The following is a 23,012-nucleotide window of genomic DNA, read 5'->3' on the forward strand; positions in this document are numbered from 1 at the left end:
GAAAACAAACAATTATGTATTCCACATCACTGTTTATTGAGCAGCACTTGTTACAAGTATATAAACAATGTCATTCAAACACTAATTACATCCTGTGAATTGTCACTACTGGGGTCAAGACAAGCGTTCTACTCACTCATGTCATCACTGTTCACACGTGCAAGTCCAGACAGACGCCCCCCAACACTGTGTCTTTGCTCTTTGCGACTTCGTCAAAGGCCGACACGAGCCAGCGCGCACGTATTGTTTTAGCTGAAGTACTCTACCCAGCGCTAATAAGCGGTGCTATTTGGTATGTGATTGTATTAATGTAAGGTTGGATTAAGGTGAGGATTCTCCTGTAAACCTGACAGAGGACATTTTGTTTAGATATAAACCACTGATGCTTGAGAGGAGGGGGTGTCGCATTCATATTGAGTCGCATTTTTGTCTAGGGGACAGCGGTCGCATTCTTTTAGGGACGCATTAATTTCATGTTTTACAGTATTTAATATCCAAAGACACAAGGGTGAGAATCTCTATGTGTTGAATGTTTCAGGTCCTCGCTTTGCCGTGTACAACATCAACCACCTGCTTCTGCCCATGCTGCAGTCGTGGCTCCGGAGGGGCTCCCGTATCCATGGTTACTGGGAAGTTGGCGCTGTCAACTTCAAACAGTGTTGTGGAAATATGTCGGACCTAGTAGTTGAATATTTGTCCAAATTCACAGGTAAGTCATGGTTATCACTGAAATTGTATTTCAGACATGTTGATCCTTCCTGTTTGTTTTTCTGAGTTTTCAGATTTGTTTTCAGTTTGTTGGTCAGAAATATGAATATTATTTACTGGTGAATAAACATGACACAGGCACATAGTATTGTAGTATTGTTGGTATACAGATAAACCTGAAGATAAAAGTTTTGTTTAAAAGAAACTGTTACTTACTTTTGCCCTATTTTTAATCCTTTGACTTGAATTGATTGACTGGAGAGGGAAAATCACCAATTATTCTGCATTTGTGACAGTGTATGTTTGTTTGTGACTGTGTGTTTGGAACTCAATGTGACTGTATATATGACTTGTGTGTTTGTGACAGTGTTTGTGAGTGTGTTACTGTGTATTTGAATGTGTGTTTGGTACTGTATGGGAGACTATATATGACTGTGTATTTGTCTCTGTGTGTGTGTATGTGACTGTACATGGTTTTGTGTGTGTGTATGTGGCTGTGTATTTGACTATGTGCCTGTGTACGTGGTTGTGTGAGTGTATGTAACTACATGGCTGTGTGTGTGTACGTGGTTGTGTGAGTGTATGTAACTACATGGTTGTGTGTGTGTACGTGGCTGTGTGAGTGTATGTAACTACATGGCTGTGTGTGTGTACGTGGTTGTGTGAGTGTATGTAACTACATGGCTGTGTGTGTGTACGTGGTTGTGTGAGTGTATGTAACTACATGGTTGTGTGTGTGTACGTGGCTGTGTGAGTGTATGTAACTACATGGCTGTGTGTGTGTACGTGGCTGTGTGAGTGTATGTAACTACATGGTTGTGTGAGTGTATGTAACTACATGGCTGTGTGTGTGTACGTGGTTGTGTGAGTGTATGTAACTACATGGTTGTGTGTGTGTACGTGGCTGTGTGAGTGTATGTAACTACATGGCTGTGTGTGTGTACGTGGATGTGTGAGTGTATGTAACTACATGGCTGTGTGAGTGTATGTAACTACATGGCTGTGTGTGTGTACGTGGCTGTGTGAGTGTATGTAACTACATGGCTGTGTGTGTGTACGTGGCTGTGTGAGTGTATGTAACTACATGGCTGTGTGTGTGTACGTGGTTGTGTGAGTGTATGTAACTACATGGCTGTGTGTGTGTACGTGGCTGTGTGAGTGTATGTAACTACATGGCTGTGTGTGTGTACGTGGCTGTGTGAGTGTATGTAACTACATGGCTGTGTGTGTGTACGTGGCTGTGTGAGTGTATGTAACTACATGGTTGTGTGAGTGTATGTAACTACATGGCTGTGTGTGTGTACGTGGCTGTGTGAGTGTATGTAACTACATGGCTGTGTGTGTGTACGTGGCTGTGTGAGTGTATGTAACTACATGGCTGTGTGTGTGTGTGTACGTGGCTGTGTGAGTATGTAACTACATGGCTGTGTGATATGTGGCTGTGTGTGTGTATGTGGCTGTGTGAGTGTATGTAACTACATGGCTGTGTGTGTGTATGTGGCTGTGTGAGTGTATGTAACTACATGGCTGTGTGTGTACGTGGCTGTGTGAGTGTATGTAACTACATGGCTGTGGGTGTGTATGTGGCTGTGTGTGTGTATGTGGCTGTGTGAGTGTATGTAACTACATGGCTGTGTGTGTGTGTGTACATGGCTGTGTGAGTGTTTGTAACTACATGGCTGTGTGATATGTGGCTGTGTGTGTGTATGTGGCTGTGTGTGTGTATGTAACTACACGGCTGTGTGTGTGTATGTAACTACATGGCTGTGTGAGTGTATGTAACTACATGGCTGTGTGTGTGTATGTGGCTGTGTGAGTGTATGTAACTACATGGCTGTGTGTGTATGTAACTACATGGCTGTGTGAGTGTATGTTACTACATGGCTGTGTGAGTGTATGTAACTTCATGGATGTGTGAGTGTATGTAACTACATGCGTGTGTGTGTATGTGGCTGTGTGAGTGTATGTAACTTCATGGCTGTGTGTGTGTGCACATGGCTGTGTGAGTGTATGTTACTACATGGCTGTGTGTGTGTACTTGGCTGTGTGAGTGTATGTAACTACATGGCTGTGTGTGTGTACGCGGTTGTGTGAGTGTATGTTACTACATGGCTGTGTGTATGTTCGTGGCTGTGTGAGTGTATGTTACTACATGGCTGTGTGTGTATGTGGCTGTGTGAGTGTATGTAACTACATGGCTGTGTGTGTATGTAACTACATGGCTGTGTGTGTATGTAACTACATGGCTGTGTGTGTGTACGTGGTTGTGTGAGTGTATGTTACTACATGGCTGTGTGTGTGTTCGTGGCTGTGTGAGTGTATGTTACTACATGGCTGTGTGTGTATGTGGCTGTGTGAGTGTATGTAACTACATGGCTGTGTGTGTATGTAACTACATGGCTGTGTGTGTATGTAACTACATGGCTGTGTGTGTGTATGTGGCTGTGTGAGTGTATGTAACTACATGGCTGTGTGTGTGTATGTGGCTGTGTGAGTGTATGTAACTACATGGCTGTGTGAGTGTATGTAACTACATGGCTGTGTGTGTGTGTACGTGGCTGTGTGAGTATGTAACTACATGGCTGTGTGTGTGTGTACGTGGCTGTGTGAGTGTATGTTACTACATGGCTGTGTGTGTATGTGGCTGTGTGTGTGTGTATGTGGCTGTGTGAGTGTATGTAACTACATAGCTCTGTGTGTGTGTACGTGGCTGTGTGAGTGTATGTAACTACATGGCTGTGTGTGTGTACGTGGATGTGTGAGTGTATGTAACTACATGGCTGTGTGTGTGTATGTGGATGTGTGTGTGTATGTAACTACATGGCTGTGTGTGTGTGTGTATGTGGCTGTGTATTTGACTATGTGCCTGTGTATGTAGCTGAGTGTGACTATATGACAGTGTTTCTGTGTTTGTGACTGTATATGACTGTGTTACTGTGTTTGTGACTGTACATGACTGTGTTACTGTGTTTGTGACTGTATATGACTGTTACTGTGTTTGTGACTGTATATGACAGTGTTTCTGTGTTTGTGACTGTATATGACTGTGTTGCTGTGTTTGTGACTGTATATGACTGTGTTACTGTGTTTGTGACTGTACATGACTGTGTTACTGTGTTTGTGACTGTATATGACTGTTACTGTGTTTGTGACTGTACATGACTGTGTTGCTGTGTTTGTGACTGTATATGACTGTGTTACTGTGTTTGTGACTGTACATGACTGTGTTACTGTGTTTGTGACTGTATATGACTGTTACTGTGTTTGTGACTGTACATGACTGTGTTGCTGTGTTTGTGACTGTATATGACTGTGTTGCAGGTCGGAAGGAGGAGCAGCCACACCTGGAGTTCATGCTGAAGCAGACCCTGGATGTACTGACGGAGTGTGCTGCCCAGCCTGTGGAGAACATCTCCCGCCTTGGGTGCTCCTGTCTCCGGTGAGTCACGATATTCCAACTGTCCCAGTGTTCAATCAGACAAACCAGTGCCTGAAATTTTAAACAATGATCGATGCCATCGGGACCTTGTCAAGTATAAACAGTGTCCAAATAACTGCCTGCCCGTGACTGGTACCTTTTCTGTTGGGCTGCATGAAATCTTCCTTCACCTGCCCAACTGTCCGACAGTTAAATTTAAAACTATTTTCAAATATTTATAAATACCCGACCACTTGATCCTCCCAAAGCTCTTTCATGACAGGCATGCAATATTTCCGATCAGATTCACCCTGATTGTGATCCTTGGTGTGTGGTAAGACCTTCATTACTTTGGGCTTTCCTCCCAAACTAAGCTGACACACTGTGATGCAACTGAAATACTGTTCCAAGTGGCATCGACCGCCTCTGTGGTCTAGTGGTAGAGCATCCGCCCAGAGAGTGGAAAGTTCAAGGTTCGATCCCCGGCCGTGTCATACTAAAAGACGTTAAAAAATGGTACTTGTTGTTACTGTGTCTGGTGCTCGGCATTAAGGGGCAAAAACAAGGACTGGTCGGCAGGGAGTCAGTATACTCTATCTGAGTGGGGTATTCATGTTAAACTGCGGCATGGTATCTCAGTGAGACAGCACCATAAACTGGCATCAGTTTGGACTAGTACAAGCAGACAGACAGACACACAGAGACAGACAGACAGACAGTCACTATATACCGTATTCGACGTAATAAGCGCCCACAGCGATATTTGCTAAAATATGTGGACTCGTGAACAATCCCAATTGGCACCCCTTCCTATTGATCAATGTACACAATACTTACTTATTCGCGTATGGTACGCACTCGGGTGTTATATGAACCCTAAGTTATGGGCAATTAAATTCTGGAAAAATATATCTCTCGGATATAAACATTTCAGGCAGTCAGCATAAACCACCAAATTTATCTTTCAACTCTGTTTTTTTCGACAAAATAATATTCTAATAAGAGCCCCCTATTTCTAATTTTGAGAGCGCCCTGGGCGCTTATTACGTCAAACACGGTTAGAGCAATAGTCTTGGACGCAACGTTAACTCTCACTTTAAATTTAACCCTCACCCTCAAAGTGGCATCCAACTCAACTCAGTGGTTGTGTTGTATGAATGTTGCAGGCATGTGATGCTGAGTGGCGGCCCACTGCTGACGGAGGAGATGTGGCAGATGAGTGCAGCAGCCCTCCAGAGGGCGCTGGACGTGACCACGTTCAACATCCGACAACTCATGGTGCTCTTCCATGCCAACTCGGAGAACTTCTACGGCGACATCGGCCAAGTGAAGGTGGCGACCAGGAAGGACTGTACCAAGATGGAGTGCTTCCGGCTCAAACAGCTAGCTCAGCAGGTTGGGTGGGAGTAGTTATCCAGGCTTCTGAAAGAGTGAACCAAAATCTAAGGGATTTGAGTGATTGTTGGTGAACGTTGCAGTCAGCAAACTCTCATCATTTGGCTGTCATATTATTTTGTTTCTTGATATATGATAAAATAGTCTACATTTAAGACGCTTTCACTCACTGAAATAACTTTAGAAACAAAATATGAATACACTGTTAAAGAGAACCGCCTATTTATCAAATCATGCCAAATGATTTGAAACCATGTTTGTGTCCTGAAACGCTCATGTCAAGAAACATATAACTTATTTGGAACATTAGGCAATTCATGGGGCTTATTAAAGTTTTTTGCCAGGTGTCCTCATTTGCATATATCGCAATATGGCTGTAACATTGGAGGTACGATGTAAAATTTTACAGTCACAAATTTGCATACAGTAAACTAACATTGTAATGAACTCACTATGCTGAAATCACCGTAAAACCATATTCACTCTCTCCAAGTGACTCTTGTTCATTTGGTATTTTGTTCCTTGTATGCATCTTGGCACACATGTCCACCGACACTGTTGTAGGTGTTTCTGTTGGAGAGCCAGATGTCCCACATGCCGCAGATACAGTTTGACATGGAGGAGGACCAATCATATGTCTTCCTGCTGTACCCACCGAACCACAAGGACAGCCTCAACCCCGACCACATCTCCACCAGGTAATACTCAGTACCCTGACCACATCTCCACCAGGTAATACCCAGTACCCTGACCACATCTCCACCACATCTCCACCAGGTAATACTCAGTACCCTGACCACATCTCCACCAGGTAATACTCAGTACCCTGACCACATCTCCACCAGGTAATACCCAGTACCCTGACCACATCTCCACCACATCTCCACCAGGTAATACCCAGTACCCTGACCACATCTCCACCTGGTAATACCCAGTACCCTGACCACATCTCCACCAGGTAATACCCAGTACCCAGACCACATCTCCACCAGGTAATACTCAGTACCCTGGCCACATCTCCACCAGGTAATACTCAGTACCCTGACCACACCTCAACCAGGTAATACTCAGTACCCTGGCCACATCTCCACCAGGTAATGCCCAGTACCCTGACCACATCTCCACCAGGTAATACTCAGTACTCAGACCACATCTCCACCAGGTAATACTCAGTACCCTGACCACATCTTGACCACATGTCCAGCAGGTAATACCCAGTACCCTGACCACATCTCCACCACATCTCCACCAGGTAATACCCAGTACCCTGGCCACATCTCCACCAGGTAATACCCAGTACCCTGACCACATCTCCACCACATCTCCACCAGGTAATACTCAGTACCCTGACCACATCTCCACCAGGTAATACCCAGTACCCAGACCTCATCTCCACCAGGTAATACGCAGTACCCTGACCACATCTCCTCCAGGTAATACCCAGTACCCTGACCACATCTCCACCAGGTAATACTCAGTGCCCTGACCACATCTCCACCAGGTAATACCCAGTACCCTGACCACATCTCCACCACATCTCCACCAGGTAATACTCAGTACCCTGACCACATCTCCACCAGGTAATACCCAGTACCCTGACCACATCTCCACCACATCTCCACCAGGTAATACCCACTACCCTGACCACATATCCACCAGGTAATACCCAGTACCCTGACCACATCTCCACCAGGTAATACCCAGTACCCAGACCACATCTCCACCAGGTAATACTCAGTACCCTGACCACATCTCCACCACATCTCCACCAGGTAATACCCAGTACCCTGACCACATCTCCACCTGGTAATACCCAGTACCCTGACCACATCTCCACCAGGTAATACCCAGTACCCTGACCACATCTCCACCAGGTAATACCCAGTACCCTGACCACATCTCCACCACATCTCCACCAGGTAATACCCAGTACCCTGACCACATCTCCACCTGGTAATACCCAGTACCCTGACCACATCTCCACCAGGTAATACCCAGTACCCAGACCACATCTCCACCAGGTAATACTCAGTACCCTGGCCACATCTCCACCAGGTAATACTCAGTACCCTGACCACACCTCAACCAGGTAATACTCAGTACCCTGGCCACATCTCCACCAGGTAATGCCCAGTACCCTGACCACATCTCCACCAGGTAATACTCAGTACTCAGACCACATCTCCACCAGGTAATACTCAGTACCCTGACCACATCTTGACCACATGTCCAGCAGGTAATACCCAGTACCCTGACCACATCTCCACCACATCTCCACCAGGTAATACCCAGTACCCTGGCCACATCTCCACCAGGTAATACCCAGTACCCTGACCACATCTCCACCACATCTCCACCAGGTAATACTCAGTACCCTGACCACATCTCCACCAGGTAATACCCAGTACCCAGACCTCATCTCCACCAGGTAATACGCAGTACCCTGACCACATCTCCTCCAGGTAATACCCAGTACCCTGACCACATCTCCACCAGGTAATACTCAGTGCCCTGACCACATCTCCACCAGGTAATACCCAGTACCCTGACCACATCTCCACCACATCTCCACCAGGTAATACTCAGTACCCTGACCACATCTCCACCAGGTAATACCCAGTACCCTGACCACATCTCCACCACATCTCCACCAGGTAATACCCACTACCCTGACCACATATCCACCAGGTAATACCCAGTACCCTGACCACATCTCCACCAGGTAATACCCAGTACCCAGACCACATCTCCACCAGGTAATACTCAGTACCCTGACCACATCTCCACCACATCTCCACCAGGTAATACCCAGTACCCTGACCACATCTCCACCTGGTAATACCCAGTACCCTGACCACATCTCCACCTGAGTACCACAGATGTTTACAAACTATTTCTGAAGTGGTATGGTTAGCCTTGATGAAATCAAATTTTGTGAATTGAATTGGTAATTGGATAGGAACTCTTTCCATTGTATTCAAATAATCTCAGAGAAATTCCTGTGTGGATTCTAGGTTAGAATACGTGGACAGGTTACTCCCATAGACGTTCCTTCCACAATTAGGTGTGAGTGTTTTGAATGTGAAACTTTATTTCCAGAGTGCCATTCCGGAATTTGGTGGTGGGTCTCCTGTCCCACCAGCTGTTGCTGCAGACTGTTGGCTACCTGCTGCTAGAGGGCACCGAGGGTCAGTCTGCAAACAACCGCAGCGGCAGCAGCTTGACAGGTACCACTGATACAGTTGAGAGTGCAAGTACCAAGTCGACAGTTCAATGTTTGTTTTAATTGGTTTATGATCTGTCAACTCTAAATTTCACAAATATGTGATCATATAAAAAATTGTGAGCAGTCTGTTTCTTTCCACTCTTTTTAGTAAGGAAAGAATAGGTCAATATAGAAAGGGAAAATAATCTTTTACTCAACTTTGAAAGAAAATCTTTCTTTTCGTTAACCTTTTTCTTTACTCTTCAGGTTGTACTTACATAAACATTTTTGATTTGTTTGATACCAATCAGAATGTAGGCATAGTTGCAGTGAAAGGCGACTATGATTGTCGTAAGAGGCGACTAACGGGATCGGGTGGTCAGACTCGCTTACTTGGTTGATGCATGTCATCAATCCCAATTGCGTGGACCGATGTTCATGATATCAATCACTGTATTGTCTGATCCAGACTTGATTATTTATAGACCGCCATCATATAGCTGGAATATTGCTGAGTGCTGAGTATTAAAACAACAACAAACAAACAAACAAACAAACAAACAAACAGAATGTTGGATTCTGAAATGTTATGGTTCAGTCTGAATCTGATTGTTACGTTGTGTCCAGGCCTAATCTCCTGCATGTCGACCCGGAACGTCCTCCAGTTCTTGGATATGCTGCACAACTCCTACAAGCTGGCCTGTGACTTCGACACTCGGCCTGGCCTCAAGTTCCTCATCCAGAAGGTGGCGGGGCTGGAGGTGGCAGCCAACCTGTACAAGCAGGCCGGGTCCAGCATCATCTTCTACATCCACTCGCTGCTGGAGATCTGTGCCCATCTCAACAGCCTTACCCTTGAGAGGACACGCTCCTTTCTGGACGAGGTGCTCAAACAGGGTAGTCTGGACAACGGGGAGATTGATATGAAGATCAAAAGCAGGAGCTCTGTGGAACCGATCGATGCCAACCCAGCGGCTTTCATCCAGTTGCTGCAGAGCACTTGTGACGAGCTGTGTCAGACCTATGTGGATATTCTGCTGGACAAGGACGGGATGTCCTGCTTTGACCGTATGGCTGACCAGTCTTTGTTCTTCCTCATTGCTCAACCCGATGACACCAGTGAGATGATGGATAGGAAGACGGCTGAGGAGGAACCAAGGACCGATGTGACTTCCGATGGATTTGTCACCATGACTACTGTTGCTGTGGAGACACAGGAAGGTTAGTGTTATCAATATATAGAGCTTTCAGTTTCTGTTGGAGAAGGCCAAATGTATTCTTGTTTTTCATGGTTTTTTTGAAGACTTACTGGGTAGGGAGATTTTTGGTTACTGTGTGACCTCTCTAGGCCACACCTGCCTGCTGCTCGAAATATAAAGAGACAGGCCTGAGTTTTGGTGTATCTTGTATTTGATCACAGCTAGTTCAGAGCGATAGGGGGCAGTGGGGGAGACTAGTGGTTAAAGTGTCTGCTCATCACGCTGTACGATGTTTGAAGTTCATTTCTGGTGTCCCCACTTGATCTTGCTGGAATATTGCTAAAAACGGCATAAAACAGTACTCTTTCTCTCACACACTCACTCACACACACTCACTCATAAAACTCACTCATAAAACTCACTCATAAAACTCCAACCCAACACTTTTATCATGTTTATGTGGTTTCTGAATTTCAGAATCACAGGCAGAGACTTGCCCCGAGGATGCCACCACACCTGCCCCCGTGGAGGAGCGGGCCGACACCCCGTCTCCAGTGCACACTCGCAGCAAGCGGGAACTGAGAGAGGAGCACGAGAGCAAGGTGTACACGGTGGCCACAGACAAGTTCATACAGTCCCTCATGTCCCAGTACAAGCGCCGCAAACAGCAGCACTCTATGCCCTCCTTCGTCAAGTTCACCAAGAGGAAGAAGGACCTGTCCAAGGCAGGGAAGAAGGACGGAGTGGATGATGAGATCGACAAGCAACAGAAGAACTCTATATTAAAGGTGAGGGTTTTGTCATGTTGAGATTGAGCATTTTTACCATTTGGGAATCGAGTTTCTTTAATTTTTTTCACTACATACCGTATTCGACGTAATAAGCGCCCCGCTATAATAAGCTAATATATTGGCTAGTGAGCAATCCCAATTAGCACTCCTTCCGATTGATCAATGTACACAAGACTTATTTATTCGTGTATAACATGCACTCGTGTGTTATATCACCCTTAACTATGGGCAGTTAAATTCTTGAAAAATATATCTGTCGTGTGTAAACATTTCAGGCTGTTAGCATAATCTACGGAATTTACAATCTTTCAAATCAAAATAATATTCTAATAAGCGCCCCCTATTTCTAATTTTGAGAGCACCCCGGGCGCTTATTACGTTGAATACGGTAACCACAAAAAAGGGATGGAACGTAACCTGACACTTTTCCCAGCCTCTAAATTAAGCAGAACACCCCATGTTGAACTCCCCGAAAAGCTTGGAATCATAGCAAACAGACACGCACAGACACACGCACAAAATACTGTAAATCTTGAAATTAATGCGAGTGTGAATTAAATGCGAAAAATGCCAGTGGTCTTTGCTCGCATTAATTAACTTCACATTGATGTCTCCAAAATGACTATCAACAATAAGACTGCACACTTTCGATAGCGGAAATACCAACTTGAATCTAAATACAAACACAGTTTTTTAAGCAGCAGTCGTAACAAGTATATAACAATGTCATTCAAAGAAAGGGGCAGTCGGGTAGCCTAGTGGTTAAAACGTTGGCTCGTCACGCCGAAGACCTGGGTTCGATTCCCGACATGGGTACAATGTGTGAAGCCCATTTCTGGTGTCCCCCGTCGTGATATTGCTGGAATATTGCTAAAAGCGGCGTAAAACCATACTCACTCACTCACTCACTCATTCAAAGAATAGGAATTACACAATGGGCATCTGGTGGGGTCAAGAGTTCTACCCACTTGTGTCAAGCTTGTTGACACCTTCTGCGCATACCAATCAGTGAACTGTTGTTGGTTCAATTATTTTATTGCCTTTGAATTTCGAAAAGGCCAGTCAGCCGAGTACATATAAACTGTGTGTCGTCTTTAGGAAAACACAGTTCATTGTTTTTACAGCAGTGCTCTACTCAGTGCTAATAAGCGGAGCTATTTGCTGTTTATTGGATTAATTTGAGGTTGGATTAAGGTAATGATATGCATCATTCCACTGGGGATGGGGTGGGTCACATCGATATAGAGTTGCATTTTTGGCTAGGAGTTAGCATTAATTTTTTCAGATTTACAGTATGTGTTTTTTCTGACTGTTTGCATATGCCGAGTATTGTATATTCTTTTTAAGATTATGTAAGGATAAGAATTTATGGATGAACAACTTCTTTATTACCATTAAGAGCGACGTTTCGGTATAGGTTCTAACACCGTTATCAAGCAAGTGAAGGTTGTTGAGTCGGTTGATGGTTGACATTGCCACATCTCCATGAAGACGACGAATAACTTCTTTGATAGGCATTTAGAAGTTGGAGTACTAAGTAAGGATAAGAATTTACGGATTTACCGTTATCAAGCAAGATTTTGACGGGGAAAGTAGAGTAGCTAGATTCTTTAAAAGGTAATGATTTGTGTATTCCAGGACAGTGAGGCACATGTGATGTCCTGGTCGGAGATGCTGTGCACCATCCTCCGTCTCTTCCTGCAGCTTCCACAGCCCCAGTTCCGTGCCCTGCTGCCTGCAGTCTTCAACTGTGTCAACCAACTCATCTGCCATGCCGAGGACCCCAAGCTGAAGGAAACCTTGGCAGATTGGTTCTACAGACTTGGGAGCATGTATGGCTTTTCACTGGAGAAAGCTGTCGACGTGAAACTAAAAGATGAGGCGCCAGCGCAGAGTGAAGTCAGCACGTGCTAGCAGGGAAATTGTCTTTAACATTTGGTTGTATTCAACAATTGTGATATCATTTGTAATCGTGATACGATGAACATGACAAACAGAACCTTCTGGTAACTGGTATTTGGCTAAAAATGATGTAATTGCTTTTGGTGTGCAGGCTTTCTATTACAGTAATCGACATAGTAAGCGTCCAGGGCGCTCTCAAAATTAGAAATAGGGGGCTCTTATTAGAATATTATTTTGGTGAAAAACAACAGAGTTAAAAGATCGTAAATTTCGGGGTTTATGCTGACAGCCTGCAATGTTTATATACGACAGATATATTTTTCAAGAATTTAATTGCCCATAATTAAGGGTGCATATAACACACATATTATACACAAATAAATAAGTCTTGTGAATATTGATCAATTGGAAGGAGTGCTAATTGGCATTGTTCACTAGCCAATATATTAGCAAATATCGCCGTGGGCGTGCTTGTGGGTTTCACCGAACTGGTAAACGTCTAAGACCTGCATCACTTCGAGCTTTCCTCCCACATTAAGCTGACACGCCGCGATATAACTGGAATACTGTTAAAAGCGGCGTTAATTAAACCCAACTCACTCACTACTGATAAGCATCTTAGTCATTTAAATATTTTTTCATTACATGGAAAATATCAATATTATGTTTGCCGGGACAGCCAAGAAACCGAGCTTCTAGGCTATTACTGAGGGGAATGTCTATACAGAAACAGATCGGAAGTGTTCTGTACCCATGAGTATCTGGAGATATGGTGATGTTGACGATTCCACCGCTACCATTGCAATCGGGATTCTTGTTCATTTGAGATGTTGAATTTTTGACAGATCAAATAGTCAAGTTATTGTTTTGCAGAAAGTCACTGCTTCGATATAACTCCTGGCTTGGATAGCATCTTGACAACTTTTCATGGTGTGGATCGTTGATGATGCTCTCAGTCACAGGTTTGCCTGGTCCCAATTCTCTTAGGCTGGCGTGATATGGTCGGAATATCACTGCGTCATTCACATTCACTGATTGATAGATCATATTACAGGGTACAGGGCTGCCATGTTGATTCCTGAGAATTCCTGAGAAGCAACCAAATGATTTGGGTGGTCAGGCTTGGTGACTTGGTCAAAGACGTGTCTTCGTACCCGATGGATTGTTGTTTGCGATGTCAGTCACTGGATTGTCTGATCCAGACTTGATTATTTACAGACCGCCATCATATAGCTGGAATATTGCTGAGTGCAGCGTTAAACAACAAACAAACAAATAAACAAACAAACAAACAAACAGGGTATATGGATAATGCTGCTTGAGGAGATGGTTTATCTTTCCTTATCCCAAGGTTATGTTTATTAACAAGGTTAACTGACCACAAATGAAAGAACCTATCATGAAACTATTTTAAAGTATATTTTCCTATTGTATCTGTGTTTTGATGGACCTGTGAGTTGTGTATGTTATTCCTGACGGTGTCATATCTCTGCTCAGTAGTCTTTGGTTGACACTTCTGATGTGAGAGGTAGTGGTATCAGTGTCATATCATTTCACATGTACTGTATCATTAGCATCATGGTCTGCAGGGGATGAAGATGCTCTCCACAAGTGATCACAGCATTGCATGTGTTTCAGGTCAACGTCCTGCATACAAGACTGTAGTTTATTGTGTGGGGATTTCCGGGGCTGGAAAGTATGAAAATCCTCAGACTCTTGTTAAATTGAGGAATGCTATTTCCTTGTGGACCATCACTTTACCATTGGGTGGATGTCATTATTGCGGAAAATTGAAAATAGAAATTAATTTTTAACCTGATTTTATCTATGTAAAAATATCTTTGTGTGACATACCTGACCCTTTGGGATTAAAGCAATTCTCATCTGGTCCAGAAAACCGAGGAATACAGAAAATTGGGACACTTGGGATGCACATAGTTTATCTCTAGGCATAATGAGGGACGGTGGGGTAGCCTAGTGGTTGAAGCGTTCGCTAGTCACGCCGAAGACCCGGGTTTGATTCCCGACATGGGTACAATGTGTGAAGCCCATTTCTGGTGTCCCCCGCCGTGATGTTGCTGGAATATTGCTAAAAGTGGCGTAAAACCATACTCACTCACTCTGGGCATAATGACAGGTTTCACCCATTCTTATTGAGTCTTAGTTTATTCAAAATGTAAGCACTGGTCTTGAAAAAATCCAAAACAAGGAGTTAGAGACAAAACATGACCCTGAATTTAACATTTAAAGTTTAAAGAAACAAGTTGTAAGTTAAGATAAATTGAATAACATCAACGTCTTGCTCTGTTGAAAGGGAACATGACAAACAATGACATAGTTTTTCACCAGCGTGTGTCATATGCGTTAAAATTGTCACAGTGAGTCTCCAATAAGTCCCCTATTTGAGGTACTGTAGGTTTTGTGTACATCTTGAAGCGTCCAATAGCACTTGCAGTGTGGGACTGGCCCAAATTCACAATGCATGAATTAAGAAATAAGCGATGAGTGGGAGCTGTTTATCGTACAATAAAACACTGCAGGGAGAATAAACCATGAGGTGCAGATATCAACATTTTGTACAGACTTTTTAAGGATGTCAATAAAATGTACAAGCTTTATAAACATTTACCTGTATGTTAATAATGATGACTCCCTGAATACAATCCGACCTCGGCAATGTCGGACAAGTCCATTTTATCTACAGGGGGGTTAAGTTTGGTATGCTCAACAATTTTCACGGCGATTATCTGCACCTTTTCTCTCAATCCCGATTGTCAAATCTCGCCCACTTCCACTTTTGGATGTGATCGTTTGGCCATAGCGTATTCTGCTTCTTCCAGCTACATCTATGGGGAGCAACTTACCAGACACTTCCCTCTCAAAAATAATCTCGTCCATTTTACATTTTACGACGTCATGACGTTCCAACACATGTTCGAATCTCCAGAAATAACGTCATGATAAAACAATGTTCTTCATTGTTCTTTGCGATTTATCGCATAGCTATCCTATGTTATGATATAAAGATGTAGTTTTCTACTGCACATGATAGTCAGAAATCTTTTTTTTTTAAATTCTGCATCCTTAGAGGGGAGTGTGCATATGCTTGGGTGTGCACTGTAGTCAAGAAAATACGGTACAAATTTGAACATATGCACAAATGTTTATCTTTCTGCTTTTTAAGCACATGGCCAAAAAAAGGAGACTTAAATGTGTGCATTCCAGGTTTGTTTGCTAGGGATCGCTACAGATCGTGACTTGAGATCATTGTAATACTGAAGTCATTTGTAGGAGAGTTGAGCCCAAGAACGTTAAGCTCACCTAGTTCATTCCAATAATAAAACCCCTTCACCTCTCATGCTCTCATTTTAATTCTTGGATCATCATCCATGACGTATTATCTGACAATGATTGTCAGCGAAATAATTTTGAAAATTTCAATCTTTGTTGTTAAGTGTCATTGTGATAAATATTTCAGATGTGTATATTTTTAGTTGTGTTGATAAGTACACCAACCTGCGTTGTGTTTACAAGGTTCCTTGTAAGTATTAGTGTTGTGATGATGCAAGGCAAATGTAAGATTATTATGTATGTGCATTTCTTTATTTTAATTTATTTCTCAAATTGGTTGCGCTTCACATCAGGTTGGGTTATATTTTGCAGCATTTTCAGCAATTGTTTGAAACACTATTGATTTTAAATATTGTACTTATTATGTATGATACACTCAGAAATCCATTTGTTGTGCAATATTATTCTTTACTTAATCCTGTCATTTACATTTTTCATCATTTCTTCCATTTTGTTGAACCCCCAAGAAAATGCTTTTATCATGAATCCTTGAACCCATCAGTTAGGCTGAGCCTGAACAGCTTTGAGGAGCCAACACTTGAAAATATTTTTGACCAATGTCTTTTTTTGTTGTCACATTCAGGAATTAGTCTCTGAAAATTTATACTTTGTTGAAATTGTTCAAAACAGAAAGAGGTTTGTATTTCTTGTTTTCGCTTTAGTCATGTTCCAAACCTTTTCCAAATTATTATGTTGGACTAATTTCAGAAATAAAAACTTTGGTCGCTTATACACATTTCAGTAGTCCAATCTTGATGTTCTTAGTGCTCCCTATAGGATAAAACTGATATATATCTCTCTATGGTGTCCCATGTGGTCTCTCATTCACAACCTGAAACAAAAGAATCCCATGCAAGTCTATAATAGTCTAGATTTCTTTAGTGTCAGGCCCTGAAAATGAAGAGATTCTCTGAGCTCTTTTTTGTGACACAAACATGTGATATTTCTATCTGAAATTGAAATCTGTTTTTTCAATTTCCGTCATCTTTCCCACCATTGTTCTGCTATGGACATTGGCCCACTTGCACATAGCGATCTTAGTGCTAAGACTATTGTAAGCCTATGTTAAAGTATGGGAGTTACGATCATCTTAGCACTAAGATCGCTTTGTGCAAGTGGGCCCTTGTTGCAGGCTTATGGCCCAGTTGTTCAGGCTTGGTGACTTGGTTGGTTGCCATGATGGTGTGGATTGTTGCTGACAATATTGATCACTGGATTGTCTGGTCCAGACTCGATTATTTACAGGCCGCCATCATACAGCTGGAATATTGCTCAATGTGGCGTTAGACGATAAACAGGACGACAGAAACATATTTTCAATAACATGTGAACCTTTACTTGCATTCTTTGTTCTGTGTTCACATAAAGGGAAAAGTGATGAATAATAAGAAACTATTTTTCCTCAGCTTATGTATATGTGCTATATTGTGTAAACAGGGGAACAGGGCAGGTTCACAACGTCAATATCATGCAAGTTGAAGTTGCTGCCAAAATATGTACTACTATGTATAAAATATATGCAGTATAACCCTAAATATATTATTTTAAGTTTAAATCACAAATAATTATCAAATATTTATGTATGTTACAATCACTGATTTAAGATGGGTTTGACAAGACTTTTCGTTGATGCCATTTTGACATGTTATGATGCAATTTTGTTATTATGTTAAGTTGTAAATTGTAAGGGTTCTGTTTCACAAATCAATTGTAGGACTTCTACTATCACAGACTGTGCCAAAAACGTTTGAGTCTGCTAGATGAACCTGTCACTTGATATCATTTTCAGTAGATCTCAGTGTTAATGTATGGACTTTTATTTGCAAAGGTTCCAAGATCTGAAGAGATTTTGCTTGACTCTGGATTCAGACTTGTGCCTAAAGTCACAGACTACTACAGTATCAGTATTTAAGTCAGTGTTAAGCTATGGGGTTAAGTTCGTCACAGCTATAGTCTGGAAGGTTATTAGTGTTGTGGTGTTTGTACAATTTAGTTAAATATTATTCATCCCACTTTCTTCAAACTTGGTATGGGACTAGGAAGTATCGTTACATAACTAGATTTCAGCAGCGTTGATATTCATTCGAACATCCCTTCTATATAAGCTACCTGTATTTTCAATCCTTTTATGCTTACACTGTCAAGGGGGTTCAAACGCAACCTGGAACGTCGATACCACATGACAACCAACAGTTTAAAATGTACATGTATTACAAACGTGTGCATTCACAGAAGAGAATGTCTGAACTACGCAGCATTTAAAAAGATGCAGAGGAGATGCATCACATGCACAGTTCAAGGTCGCTGTTAGGAGTCATGTGTTATGCACAGTTCAAGGTCGCTGTTAAGGGTCGTGTGTTATGCACAGTTCAAGATCACCATGTGATATGCACAGTTCAAGGTCACTGTTAAGGGTCATGTTTTATTCACATTGACAGTGTTATCCCATGCCAAGATTGAAGTGTCGTGTCAATAGCATTGGACTACATTGTACAAACATCACAACACCCAATTACCTTTAAGACGATACATTTGTTTTATGAAACAGGCCTTGATATTTATTTCATAATGGATTTTGTGTGCAATACATTCCTGGTCTGGGGTACTCTGTATTACTTGTTTCAGCCTTTTTGTTGACTTCATGTTTATTCTTTGTGTTTATATACACCCAATATACAATCAACATTCCATCTTCCAGATGTTTTGCATAATTAACATATTTGATTGGCTGCTTTTCATATTTACTATTTGAAAATCTTCATGACAGTAGTTATGTCCAAACAGGCAAAATCATATTTACTCTTTGTTTTGCAGTTTATTTGATTGTTTATGGTAATCATTTTTATGTCAGATAATATTGAGACTATTCTTCATTTTTCCTTAAAGGAAAAAAAAAAGAGTTAGGGATCATGAATATTTGGGGGGATAAGTTTATGAAATTGTGTGTCCTGTCTTCACTACAAAAAAAAAAAATATCCCGAAAGTATTCATGATCCCTGACTTTTTTTGTACAGTATGTTTCCTACATTTTCATGTGAAACTAGGTACCGTGGGGTAGGCTTGTGGTTAAAGCGTTCACTCATCATTCAAGTCCCATGTTCGGTTCCCCACTTGGGTCTGATATGTGAAGCTAAACCCAGGAGTCCGACTGCCATGTGAGAGTGCCATAAAACTCTACTCACTCACTTGAGAAGGATGCTTGTATTATAGCACATTGTCTACTAAGACCTTAATGATCTTATTACATTTTCTCTTTGGTCCATTCCACAATTGCCAGTATAGGGTTGGTGCTTGGTTTATAATTTTGCCAAAACTTCATAAATCTCTCTTACATTGAAGATTTTAGGGTGGTAAAGAATCTCAATTTCATCAACGAAAAATTTTGATTTTACAAAACGTGACTATTTCAACTGCGTTTACAAATCATTGACATTTAATTTTTGTCTGTAGACTATTTTGATATCCAGTAATCTCGGGTATAAGAATCCGCGACTTTGAAATACTTCATTTGTTTCCCTGTTTCATTCTGTGTCTGTGTACAATGTTCTTCCAATGTTAACAAGAGGAAATGTGTGTGCACATAGTTTCTAACTAAGCATTAATGAAGTATGGTGTAAGTTGTACTGATATGGTATTAGAGTTGTCAGGACTTTATCTTGTTATTATACAGTGACACCTTGTCAGTGTGGAAACCTTGCCTTCTGGGCGATCTTGTCGGGAATGTATATATACTACTCAAAAGAAGTTAAGGATCACCTGATTCTTTCACATTACAATAGTTAATCTCTCATGCCATGACAGATTAACATTACCAATATGAAAGAATCGGGTGATCCTTAACTTCTTTTGAGTAGTATATATGCTGCTTAAAGAGGTTAAGGATCACCTGGGCCCACTTGCACAAAGCGATCTTAGCGCTAAGATGATGGTAACTCCCATGCTTTAACATAAGCTTATGATAGTCTTGGCGCTAAGATCGCTTTGTGCAAGTGGGTCCTGATACTTTCATATTACTATAGTTAATGTGACATGCCATGAAAGATCAACATCAATATGAAAGAAACAGTGTCCTATAAGCCCCGACAGATTAACTATAGTAATATGAAAGAAACAGTGTCCTATAAGCCCTGACAGATTAACTATAGTAATATGATAGAAACAGTGTCCTATAAGCCCTGACAGATTAACTATAGTAATATGAAAGAACCAGTGTTCTTTAAGCTCTGACAGATTAACTATAGTAATATGAAAGAAACAGTGTTCTATAAGCCCTGACAGATTAACTATAGTAATATGAAAGAAACAGTGTCCTATAAGCCCTGACAGATTAACTATAGTAATATGAAAGAAACAGTGTTCTATAAGCCCCGACAGATTAACTATAGTAATATGAAAGAACCAGTGTTCTATAAGCCAGATTAACTATAGTAATATGAAAGAATTGGGTGTTTAGCTTCTTTTGTGTAGTAGATATTTTAGGCAATGTTACTCCTCATTAATGATTTGTTGATCCAGAAATCACCTGATAATCTAAATAGATTTCACTAGGAATGGGGCAACCAGATTAACAAGGCTTCACTATATATATTCAGCCTTCGAAATTCATGCTAGTCTGCTAGCCTGAGACTACTAAATTGTGCTGAGGTCAAGTAAAATCCAGTGATGGTAATCCTCAATGACTAGTAGCATTCAAGGGCTATAATTCTAAACCAGTTCTCAGGGCTTCAATTTTGCTACAAATTGGAGCTTAAGACTGGCAGTAGTACACATTTTTGTCTTGTTCAAGCAGGGCTAACTACAGACTCTGAGGACTAGTGACATAAGGTTTGCACTAGTCCTCTGGACTAGTGTTGAAAAAGTGTTCAAAATCTCTAAGGCTGTATGTTATTGCAGATGGAGGAACTAATGAATTGTTGTTTCATTTTGTTTAGATATAGAATATTTGAACTGAAGTGAAATTATTCCTTAGGCGAAATTTCAAAAGATAACTAATTGACAGCTGTGGCAAAAATCAGATCTGAAAAGCACTCTTTTTATTCAGAGAAGTGTTTAGATATTATATTGGTTGAGTTAATTATTCAGGTCTTGATATTAGCATGATATGTTATCACAACAATTGTAAGATAAGTTAAAGATCTTTTTCGATACAATGAAGTGCACCTTGTACATTGTGGTTATTGTTATATTGAGATTGTTCTGTTGTCAAAATATGTTTTTACATTGTTGAGGTGTTCACAATGGCAGAGGCTCATCTGGTGGAATGATAATAAACTCATCCTCAAGAAGTTTTGTTGATGTGTCAACCATATCATGGAGATTAGATCTCCAGTGTCCAGTGCTGGTCATATGAGGTGACCCTGGGTGGATTCTAGGTTAGAATCATCTTCCTGAGGCAAGGGAGTTAACTGACTGTTAAAGTCCAGTTTACACCCTTGCCGAACTATGCTGGTTTCATGGAGTTATGTTTTGGGTAGACTAAGGAGTCTATGCATTGTCATCAGAGTCGCGTAACGAAATCAACATCTGGTTCATGCAAAATGCAGATTTTCAGTCGACTGCAGGATTTGCAAAGGATGTGTACCGGACATCGACAGATATTTTCCAAATCTTTTCATGTTTTTAGTCAAGGTGCACATGTGATTATTGCACTTCGCGAGGTAAGACCCATTATATTACAATATAGATCTGGATCATCGATCAGATGGTCTTAACAGGGCGCAACCATTTTGTTTGAAGCAAACGCAAGTGATATGAGAAGTTGAATCTAATGGGAGAGACATAGAAGGTACATTACTCGTAATAGCCACTGGTGGCGGTATTATCGAGCCCAGAAACTCGAGCCTAGTTCGGCAAGGGTGGAAACTGGACTTTTAGAGTCAGTTAACTCCCATGCCTTAGGGTTAAAATCGGTCCTCAGCAACCTTTGCTGGTCGTAAGAGGCAACTTAATGGGTCCGGTGATCAGACTTAGGGACTTGCTTGATAGTGTGTCCTTGTACTCCGAGGATGTGGATCTTTCCTCACAATCGATCACTTCAACAACAAACAAACATAAGAGCAGCTTGATGTGGATTGGTTGGTCACAATGTATGTGACCTGGCTGATTGTGTGTCATTATGCTCCAACAGCATGGACCATTGCTCATGACACATGATCAGCTCTAGTGGTTCAGGATGGAAGGAGAAGGTAATCTACATACGAATACCTGAAACTAGCTGAAGCTGGGAGTGTCTGCCCTCATGGGGATTATGGAATAGATCCCCAGCAACCTATGCTGGGTGTAAGAGGGGACTGAATGGATCACTATGGAAATACTACCGCTTGTATATGTAATTTGTGTATTGATTCCCCTGATTCCCCAAGGACGATGTTTCAGTTTCGCTCTTTTGTGGACCCGTGAAGATTCCGGGGTAGAATAGGTCTTCAGCAACCCATGCTTGCCGTAAAAGGCCACTATGCTTGTCGTAAAAGGCGACTAACGGGATCAGGTGGTCAGACTCGCTGACTTGGTTGATGCATGTCATCGAACCCAATTGCGTGGATTGATGCTCATGATATCAATCACTGGATTGTCTGGTCCAGACTCGATTATTTACAGTTGCTTATTAAATCTCAGACCATGTCCTTGGACAAGTGGAAGTGTAAGAGTGAATATTATCCTACCCTAGTTTTTATCCTGGGGATGAAATTCTCTAGTGTCAAGATGATTCTCCCTAATGAATTTGAACCCATACCAGTGTGGCACTAAGGTGGGATACTATACTTTAGAGTAAAACTTCCCCCGGGATGATATTTAGGTAGGACATAATAATCCTTGCTTATAGATGCAGCGTCTGCCTGGAGGGAGGAAGATAACTTAGACTGGTGGTTCAATCACCGACAATGTCATAACAAATGACGTGTTACTCTGCCTGGCGCTCGGTTGGTTGGTTGGTTGGTTGGTTGGTTTGTTGTTTATCGCCGCACTCAGCAATATTCCAGCTATATGACGGCGGTCTGTAAATAATCGAGTCTGGACCAGACAATCCAGTGATTAATATCATG

The 23,012-nt window shown here is 41.8% G+C and overlaps 1 protein-coding gene across 3 annotated transcripts in view; it reads left to right on the forward strand.

Annotated features, from left to right (window-relative positions):
- Window positions 1-12,922, forward strand: part of LOC124139051 (brefeldin A-inhibited guanine nucleotide-exchange protein 3-like) — a 72,404-nt gene extending 59,482 nt beyond the window's left edge. For all 3 annotated transcript variants that reach the window (XM_048383502.1, XM_048383503.1, XM_048383504.1), the window contains 8 exons: window positions 539-709; window positions 4,030-4,147; window positions 5,293-5,521; window positions 6,086-6,219; window positions 8,621-8,748; window positions 9,354-9,947; window positions 10,403-10,713; window positions 12,355-12,922. In XM_048383502.1, coding sequence (XP_048239459.1) covers window positions 539-709; window positions 4,030-4,147; window positions 5,293-5,521; window positions 6,086-6,219; window positions 8,621-8,748; window positions 9,354-9,947; window positions 10,403-10,713; window positions 12,355-12,630 — 1,961 coding nt within the window. In that variant the 3' untranslated portion in view covers window positions 12,631-12,922. The remainder of the gene's footprint in view (window positions 1-538; window positions 710-4,029; window positions 4,148-5,292; window positions 5,522-6,085; window positions 6,220-8,620; window positions 8,749-9,353; window positions 9,948-10,402; window positions 10,714-12,354) is intronic.
- Window positions 12,923-23,012: the final 10,090 nt, after the last annotated feature.

Source organism: Haliotis rufescens, unplaced genomic scaffold, assembly GCF_023055435.1.
Source record: "Haliotis rufescens isolate VD_foot unplaced genomic scaffold, xgHalRufe1.0.p SCAF_49, whole genome shotgun sequence".
In the NCBI taxonomy this organism is placed as follows: Eukaryota; Metazoa; Mollusca; class Gastropoda; order Lepetellida; family Haliotidae; genus Haliotis; species Haliotis rufescens.